The 9,879-nt window shown below is 40.4% G+C and overlaps 1 protein-coding gene and 1 long non-coding RNA gene across 2 annotated transcripts in view; one reads left to right on the top strand and one right to left on the bottom strand.

The window, feature by feature from the left end:
- Window positions 1–1,747: 1,747 nt before the first annotated feature.
- Window positions 1,748–8,151, top strand: LOC112541328 (uncharacterized). The gene is made up of 3 exons (XR_003085340.2): window positions 1,748–3,390; window positions 5,489–5,691; window positions 7,554–8,151. It is a non-coding gene; the product is annotated as an uncharacterized LOC112541328 (long non-coding RNA).
- Window positions 8,151–9,879, bottom strand: part of ATP7B (ATPase copper transporting beta) — a 25,817-nt gene continuing 24,088 nt past the window's right edge. The window contains exons 20-21 of the mRNA XM_025170279.2: window positions 9,112–9,214; window positions 8,151–8,504 (exon numbers count right to left, since the gene is read on the bottom strand). Of these exons, the coding sequence (XP_025026047.1) occupies window positions 8,249–8,504; window positions 9,112–9,214 (359 nt within the window). The 3' untranslated portion in view covers window positions 8,151–8,248. The remainder of the gene's footprint in view (window positions 8,505–9,111; window positions 9,215–9,879) is intronic.

Genomic DNA, 9,879 nt, shown 5'->3' with positions numbered 1-9,879 from the left:
GAATTTGTATAGAAAGAAGTTTTTCTACAATGGTGAAATTCTTCAATTCAATACAATATATTGCCTAGGGGCAATAAATATTCTACTGGCATAGCATTAGAAGATGCATCATGACTTGTTGCTTTCTTTACTGATAGCTAACAAGATGTATCATCCACATAGGTAAACATGTATTTTGAGGGTGTCAATGGCAGCCTGTCCTAGCTGGTCCAGTAACCTTCTCTCATGTGAAACAGGCTGCCACATGATCAGTGACTTCTCTTTTACTGGAGGCCTCGAGAGGCTGGATGGGCATCTGTCTGAGATGGTTTAGTGGGTCCTGCACTGAGCAGAGAGTTGGAGTAGATGACCTCAGTGGTACCTTCTAACTCCAGAATGTGATGTATTTTCTATGTTTTTTAAATTGACTGTATCCCACCCTCCTTATACTGCTCTAAAGTATATAAAGTTTTGATTTGCTACAGTTTACAGAAATTGGATCATCTGATGATTAAATCCAGTATTTGCTATGTTGTTCATCTATTCTACCTTTCTAAGAGGTGCCAGTGCCAAGCTTTCTCCAAATCTACCACCATTATTGGTGATTATGTTCTTTACTGTCTGGAAAATTTAAAATCATGTTTGAATTTTAAATATTTTCTCAGTAATTGCACAAATCAAGCAAGTACATGAAGTTCTCTTGAAGATTCTTAGGGATACTGCTAAAGCCTTTTTTTAAAAGAATGGTCAGGCCATAGATGAAGTTTTGGACAACTTAGGGTAATTTGCAGATCTGACTACTGCAAAGTAAACTAATCTGAACAGACATGCAAATCTCTAGTTCTAAGGCAGAATTTTTAAATTTTACTTTAAAAGGAACAATTGCATAGAAAATAAACAATTTATACAAACTGATACTGGGGTACTGAACATATTTTATTTATTTTAAGTATCAGAAGCGTCAGGTTCTCCATGTGGCAAACCCTGATTTATTATTTTGGGGAAAAAATTAACAGAGTTTAAAATCTCACTGCCACTACCTAAAAAAATGATGCTGAGTTCTAATACCACTGTTTCTTCTTACTTAAACTCAATCTTTGTTATCCTCAGGGGTTACATTCTTGAAAAAAAAACTGTAGAAACAAAAACCATGGTTATTGAAGCGTTGATCCTAGTAAGAACACATGAATTATTGTATTGTCGAAGGCTTTCACGGCCGGCATACGATGGCTGGTGTGGGTCTTCCGGGCTGTGTGGCCGTGTTCTGGAAGTTTTGTTTCCTAACGTTTCGCCAGCACCTGTGACCGGCATCTTCAGAGGGCAGGAGCACAGACAGGAGCAGTTCTCTCTGTGCCCAGGGTGATGTGACCCTTCTGTGGGTATTTATAGAGATCTGAGGGGGAGGGGGATTGGGGGTGTGTGGGTGGGGTTGGGTTACTGAGTGGCTGCTTGTTTTGGTGTCAGCATCTTCCTGGGGATTAGGCAGGGTTTTTTCTTCTATTGAATTGTTAACGAGGGGCTGCTGGGGGTGATTAGCAAGTTCATTGTGTGAACTGTTCACATGTCCTGGTGGTTGAGCTGAGTTCGTTGACCTTTTGCAGGCTGTATTTTTCAGGATTGGTAGCCTGGTTTTGTTGATTTTTAGACTCTCCTCTTTTTTATTGAAACTGTGCTGGTGTTTGTGAATCTCAATGCTCCTGTCTGTGCTCCTGCACTCTGAAGATGCCGGTCACAGGTGCTGGTGAAACGTTAGGAAACAAAACTTCAAGAACACGGCCACACAGCCCGGAAGACCCACACCAGCCATAACATGAATTATTATCAGAATGATGTGGAAACTTGTTAACACAATAAACACCGTGAGCACAAGAATGCAGTTTTCCTTGGTGTGGCTCATGTCAGTATTGCGTGGCAAAGCTCTCAGATTTTTTTCTGTACTGTGCATGGCTATATATAGCCACATTGAGATGTTTGACAAAAAATGGGTTATTCCTATTACAGAAGTGTATAAGGGAATCTGCAGAAATAGAATGTGTGGACAAGGACCGCATGTACTAGTTCTTCTCCTGGAACCATGGTATCTTAGATATGTGGTTGGTAGGAGTTATTAAAATCTATCTCTCAAGAACCTAGAGGACTAATTGATTCTGAATAATTGAAACTTTGTTTAACAATTACATTGTAGAAAGAGATAATATAGAGTATAAGTTATTTCTTTTTCCAAAGGAACAACAGGAAAACTCCTGAGTGCTTAACTGGAATTATTATCACAGGGGTAAAGAGAGAGTCTGTCTCTTTTTTATAGCTTTCTCTTTCATGGCTATCTCCTTTCCCTTTCCTTTTTACTCAGTGCAGTCCGCTGCCCCTTTCCTTTCACATCCCTCACTCTATTCCGATATTTTCTGCCCGCCATCCTTAAAAGGAAGTATCCCAGTAACCCTTCATTTTTATCAGAATGCAAACCATCTACTGTTCCTTTGGTAAAGCATAGTTCATCCTCTAGCATGTCATCACCACCAGCATCTCCCATATTCCTGCAAATGTTCATCAAAGGCCCAGAGAAATAACTGCAAACATACTTGAAGAGAAATAAAACCAGAGAAAATTAAGATGGCACGCGAGACCCCGTAGTCCAACCCACGGCTCAGGGCAGATTCTGCAAGGGAGGACACATCTGTACACCCAATATAGCTGACTGCTGATAACCCAACCTCTGTTTAAATGACCTTCTCCCCTGCCCCCAAAGCTTTACACAGGAGTGATCATCTACCACAAAAAACGACATAGCTGTTTCAAATAACCACCAAACTATTATTTACCTCAGTGGCGTTCTTTTTCCTTAGTAGCTGAGGGCCACCTTGGAAAGGCTGGGGATATAACTATCGTCATCAGAGGGGCAGGAGGATTTTCCAGCTTTTTTCCTCTTTGAGAGTAAAGGGAATGTTGTGAATATAAAAACATTTTAGGTGTATTATGCCTATTTGAGGCTTAAACCAATTTTTTCCTTTTTGTTTATTGTCTGTTTAAAAGTGGCCAGAAATTGCACCACCGTTGTTTGGCAAAAATTGCTGTCATCTGCAAACCCCAGTTAGACCACCTCAGCCTTCCACTGAGTATAATCAGCTGCCATAATTAGGCCACGCCGTGTCTGCCTGGTCCAAAAGTCTTTTCCAGATCTTTACTTACTGGCACTTTGTCTCTTTATCTTTTACTTGGAGATGGCAGGAACTGAACCTGAGATATTTTCCCTGAAAATCCTGGCTACAGCTTCTTCCGAGACACGCACCAACAATTTGGAATACCAGAGATTCTTTCATTGTTCCAGTTATCTTGTGGGTTGCAACATGATATTCTCCAGAGCCATTTGTGCTCATTTTATTGTGCCAGATGAAGAGCTGGGAGGAGAAAATGGTAGGTCTTTCTTTGGGCTCTTCTGAGTGCTCTAACACTGTGGACCACTTGTTTTTGGGAGACAAAACAAAAATGGAGTGACCCTTCTGCTGGTATGGTAAGAGCTCAGACTGAGTTAATTCCACAAACCAGCAACTGCAAGGGCCTGAAAGATGATGATGATGATGATATTATTATTATTATTATTATTATTATTATTATTATTATTTCCTTGTGAGCCTCATACATACATATACTTTCTCATACACATTGGGATAACAATACATTTCCTTGCCTGACAACATTGTTATTTCAGGATACTACAAAAGGGGAAAAGTGAAGTACTTTGAATATGAAAAACTTGGGCTGCCAGAAAAAAGACGCACTATAATGCTAGAAGATCAAATTAGATTACTGTGTTGAGTTTAAAAAAAAAAATCTGGTTTAAATCCCCAGGTTGCCATGATGGGCCATTATCTCTCACCCTAACATCCTTGCAGGGTTCTTAGCTCAGTGTATTTTCTTTAAATGTAATCTTTATTGAAAAGAGGCATATCTGGCCTGATTCATGCAATACACCAAGCCATAAACCAATCAAATCACATGATGGTTTAGTATGTTGTGTGAATCCAGCCAATTTTGGTTTATCCAACAAACCATGATTAAGACAACTGTGGCTTAGCACGATGTATGAACTCAGATTAAGTATTCATCTTCAGGTAGCCCCATGAGGAAGCAGGAGCAGGACTGCATTTCTCACCCCATTCCAGTGCAATGCAGCCCCACACGCTGTCAACTGCACATAGAGGACTCTTCCCCAGCCTAGTGCTAACCAGTTCGGTGGGGCTGCAACTCATACAATTCCCATGGAAGATGGCCAGCAGCCAGGCTGCCAGGCGATTCCAGGAACTGAAGCTGATTGATACTGGAATCCCTCTAGGTGATTGGGACCCTGTGCAAAGCAGTATCCCGGGCCCAGGAGTTACTTGTTCGAACTGTCACCTCCTCCCTAGCATCATTCCCAGCTTACCTTAACAAAAATGATCGCTGGAAGTTTTCCTGCCAGATGTAGACATTTGGTGGTGGTGGTGGGGAGCAAGAATGTTCACGGGAAGGGTCAATGAAGTCAAGATGGCAGTCATAGTTGAATTAAAAAAAATTCCCTCTTTTACATGCACGTGACACCAAAAAAGGGATGGGACTTTGATCATAGTCCTAAGAGCCTCCCCTCGCTTGAGTTTTTTCATCTCTCTTATAGTCATCCTTGAGGGAGGAAAAAAGACAGAAGGATCCACCAATTTCTCTCCTGAAGTTGCCCTGCATACCATAAATTAAAAAAAGACCACTGGCTGGCATTACAGGTAGCCCTCATTTAGCGACCATTCAGTTACAGCAGTGATGAAAAAGTAACTTTATGACCAATCCATGCATTTATAACCTTCACAGGTCTGTAAAGCAAGGAAAGCTGAAGTAAGATTGTAAGCACAGTCGTGGTTTCACTTAGCAGCCACTTCACTTAACAACTGGATTGCCAATCCCAACTGTGGTCACTAAACGAGGACTACCTGTATACATTTGGCAGAATAAGAGACCATAAAAGATATGCTCGTACAGTTTTCTGCCAGCAAAAACACTGGTGAATAAAGCTTTAACTCAGCTTTGAGGAAGAGCCGTAAGATACTAAGCAATGGCACATATGAACCAATTCATGCCATGCTTGACAGAGGTGATATAACAATGTGCATCAAAGTTTGAATTTCTTCTGTGAGAAACACAATAGGAGGGAAGAATACTACCCTGTAACAAGTGGATCTCTGTTGCTTTTGAAAGAAGAAAGAGATTGAGAGCAGCAGTTATTTAAAAAGCATCAGATGGAAAACGTCAGGCTTTGGGTTAGTTTCCATTGACATCTAGCCCCAAAATGAGCATGATGGAAACATTTGGGGTGATGATTTGGACCTCTAAGACTTCCATTTCTGGTCAACCCTTCCCTTAAGGAAGACCAAGGAGAATGACCAAAAATGGTAAGTTAGGGTTATAATGATTTGTAGCACAATGGTACAATGTCTACCTGACCATCGGCCAGAGCCACATCCATCCAGCGACTCTTCTCTTCCAGAGCGGCCAGACTCACCTGCTCTTCCAGAGTGGCCTGAACACAGCTCCCACCAGCAGTAGAAATTTGCGGGGGAACAGCCCCATGTACTTTGCTCCCATGCAGCAAACAGCCTAAGGAGAGTAAAGCACGGAGTTCACCTGACCTGGCTTGGGATCCAACTCAGTCCAGTCCAACAGAATGAAAAACAGGTTGAAAAAGACCAGGTAGGTGCACAAGCCAACCAACCTACTCCTCAACTCAAAAAACATACAAAACCCTCTGCAACTTACAGAACACTTTCTATCACATACACATCCTTCCGTTCATCCACCATTCTCACTGCCATCTTGCAGCCAAGATGTTCCTTGAAGTCAAGGACTAAAACTAACATCATGATTAGATTCGGGGAAGCTGTTTATGGATTGCTGGGACTTTCACCGTTTTGTTCAGCCTCAGTTTAGGTCCTGGCCAAAAAACATGGGAAAATCCTATGCAGAGGGAAAACTCCACCCAGGGTCAGGGTTAGCCTTCCTTGAAAATGGTGGTAAACTATGTTTGCAGTGTGGCAAAGAAGGTTACATGGATGTCCCCATGTAGTCACTGGGAATCAAGGTCAACGTGAAGGAATTTTTAGCTCTTTGATAGCTTCTTCCTGCTGCCCAGTCCTGGTGGTGTTAGTTGTAGAAATTGGTATGAAATAAAAGCATCTTGCTTCTTTCCTTCCCCAACCCCAATGGCTGGAGCTGTTTTTCCTCTCTAACATTGATAGCAATGTGTTTCCTAGCTTGGCACTTTCCAGATGTGTGGAACTAAAATTCCCATTATGCACAGCCTGCACTAGTATCCAGTTGAGAGCTTTATTGGCTGAGAACGATGAGATTTTTAACCCTGCAAGATACCAAGTTGGAAAAAGGCTAGAAGATTGCTTTAGAAAGCATTGTTACAGCTGCAATCTCCATCCTTACCCCAATGGCTGCCTCCAAACCAAAAATGTTTTAGCAGGGTTGCCCTTTACATTGCACAACTAGGCTGGCAGAGTTTTGAATTCACGTGATTCCCCTGAATGAGAACAGACATGAATCCTACAATAACTAATGCTGGCAATTGTCTGTGAAAATGACCTGGTCCAGATCCAAAGAGGAACTGGGAAGAATGTCAGAATCCTGTGGTTCAGTCCAAATATTAGATTATGTATTTGTTAATCCAATGTTTGTTATGACATACTGCCAGGATAAGAAATATAACGGAGCAGCCTAAGGATTTAGACTAAATTCATATTTTATGTCTAAACATTATTGTAACCTTCCATTTTCTCTATAAACATGGAGACATTATTACACTGACTCTACCTTTTCTTCAGAAATCTAATTAATTTCTTAAACACTCTTATTCATGGACAGATTTTTTTTCTTCAGTATTATTTTCTTCACAGCCCTATGACAGCATTGGACAGTTGAAGACCTAGTGACTAAGTCCACCATAGAGTTTCATGGCAAAGCGATAGTTTCAACTGCTTGTCCCTTTCCATACTGCAAGGCTCAACACGCCCAGCACTTGCTATTACACAAAAGCTTTCATGATTTATGAAGACATCTGTCAGGGATCTATCTTGACTGAGTGCCCAAGTTCACTACAAATATTTCTCCCCTCCCTTTCTGAGTTCTGATGGTAATTTGGGACTTTGCATTGAATTAAAGTGTGTAGACTTCATGAATAAATGGCAAATCTGGATTTTATTTCTTTTTTAAGATAGGATGTTGCAGGTATATATCCACAATATGAAAAACTGGCCTAAGTGTAATGAATAATAGGATGAAATTATAAGATAAGTTAGAGAGGCAGAGAGACTTCAATTAATTATTTCTGAACCATGTTCATTGAGTTTGTTTTTACTTTATGTAGGATAAAGAATGGATTTATACTGGAATTTGCTTAATTATGATTGTTTTTAAAAACTTCCTAAGTCTATTTTTCAACATTTGTGGCACTGCTCTGATTCCAATATTAAAGGAAGATAACTATAAATTCTTATTAGAATGTTTAAGGAACTGCCATGTCTAACAATATTGCACTTTTCATGTTGCAGATGCTCATGTTTCTGCCTTCTGAAGCATAAGAAACATTTGTCTTTTTGTGGAACTTGAGACAGATACACAACATGGGATTTAGCATCAATAGAGGATCCAAATATATGGAACAACTTTCCATACACCAGTCTGCTTGATCCAGTATTATAAAAATGCACATGATATGAGCAAGTCTGAAGGTTTGTGCTTCTCTTTTACTTTGTCTTATTTAAGACAAAGTAGTAAACACACTGCAAAAAATGAGAATACAGCTTACATTAAAAAGTATGCTTACATCCCTCCCCCCGCAAAATATGGATCACAAGGATCCATCATTCCTATGTTGTGCATTGGTTGTCTATTACAACCATCCTGGTCACTCATTTCAACAATCTTATTCTGACCCTTATGAGAAAATAGTTTTTCTGGTATTACTTGGTAATGTTTCATTGTCTAAACATGTAATATTTTCTAGGTAACATTTGGTACTGAGATGCAAGGAATGCTCTGTTCTTTGATACACATATTGTGATGAGGCCGTGTCCTAATCCAGGAGCCACTAGGATCAGCTGAAGATACATTCCTCCATTCAGATGAGATCAGGCAGCACAGTGCAGAACCAAGCACACTTCTCTATAGGTGCTCCAGAAACAGAATCTTAAGCCTCTCTTAGTCCCATCCTTGAATCTTGCTGCTCAGTATCAGATTATATCCTTTAAAGATATTGGTCTTCATCCTGATTGTTGGTGAGCAGTGACCATTTGTCTGCTTCATTCTCCAAGCCACTTGACGCTATATCCGAAGTCAGGGGAGAAAGAGACACTTGACTGATATCATCCCAGGTGGCTAGTTTGGGAGGCTTTGGTCTCCAGTCATCCATTCCAATATGGACACTAACTTGAGAAGGAGTCAGTGGCTTCATGCAGCCTTGAGCCTCAGCTTCATATCTTTCCAGGACCGTTTTCTTGTAGCTATGAAAAGAAAACAAACACACACAAATATATATATCTAATAGAAGCACATAGACAGATATGACAACTGTCTGGCAAATACTAGTAATCTGCAAATCATGAGTTTATTTAAAAATGGGACAGTTGAATTGGAGAAAATATAAGGACCAGGCTTCTCCAACCAGAAGACCTCCTGATGTGTTAGATCCATGCCTTGATTTTGGGTTGCTGAGTGCCTGGTGTTGTGAAAAACATAAGTAAAAAGAATGCAGTTGCCACCATCTGCATTATCATTATCACCAATATCATTATGTCTGGCACCAACATGCCAACAATGGTAGTTGAAGACATTTGCTCAGTACTTTTCTTCTTAGAACCAGGCTAGCCACTGCAGCTATGGCCCATTTTTAGAAGTCGTCAATCCTCTTCAAGCAAACTTATTTAGAGAGATCCAGCATGGTGCAGAGCTAGAAGAAAGGCTATTGCACACACCTCCCCCACTCCCCCCTAGCACCAGTCTTGACTAGTACTAATAGCCTAGATTTAAACTTTTAAGGGAAAGGATACTCCAAATCTATTTGGTGCTACTGGGTAGAGCTCACTAATTCATGACTGGGAGAAGACCTACCATTTTAGCTGCAGGGAAGAGAGTAATACGGATACTGAAGATGCAGCCATTGCAGCAGACCCCATCCATGGCTGCAGCACAAGTCCTAAAGGCATAAATACTCCTGACACAAGAAAGTAGATAGATGAGATTTAGAACATTGGTTAAATAAAGTTATATGTAAGCATTTCCAAGAATGCAGAATTTAGTCTTAAATCATTTTGTTATCACCTGCCTGCTCAAAGCTGAAGAGTTTACCGCAAAATACAATTACTTTTGATGCTTCTACATTCCTTCTCCCACAAATTTATTGCTTGTTTTCTATTATTCATGCTTAGAATGACATCAGTTCAGTACAAATGGAGCGCAAAACTGGCATGCAACTATTAGAGGGATTTTATCAGCCTCCCCTAATTTGTTGTCCTCCAGAGACATTGGACTTCCACTTCCACAAAGCCCTAGTCATCATGGTCAAACAAGATGAGCAAAGGCTATGTAAACTAGGATATTGTTGACATTAAAATCCAATCTGCTTAGACAGCACCACAGTGAGGATGCTGAAGGGTAGATTATAAATTAAGCCAAAAGCTTTTTCGTCACAGTGCATTTTCCGTCTTGAAGCACTCAACAAAACAGTAGGGTACTGAGATGTGAGTTTCCCTCACTTACATTTTTCTGTCTCCTCCCTCTCCTTTGCTTTCAAATTATTGATTATGGATATGATGTTACACAGTAGCTCTTAATAATAGGAATAATAATCCCCCTGTGATGTTTCTAAATAATTAATAA

The sequence above is a fragment of the Python bivittatus genome, unplaced genomic scaffold (genome assembly GCF_059951505.1).
Source record: "Python bivittatus isolate LINGU-HERP-01145 unplaced genomic scaffold, Pbiv_v1 ctg000020_np1212, whole genome shotgun sequence".
NCBI classification, from domain to species: Eukaryota; Metazoa; Chordata; class Lepidosauria; order Squamata; family Pythonidae; genus Python; species Python bivittatus.
The sequence above is the reverse complement of the archived record's forward strand: the minus strand, read 5'-3'. Positions and strand labels throughout refer to the sequence as shown.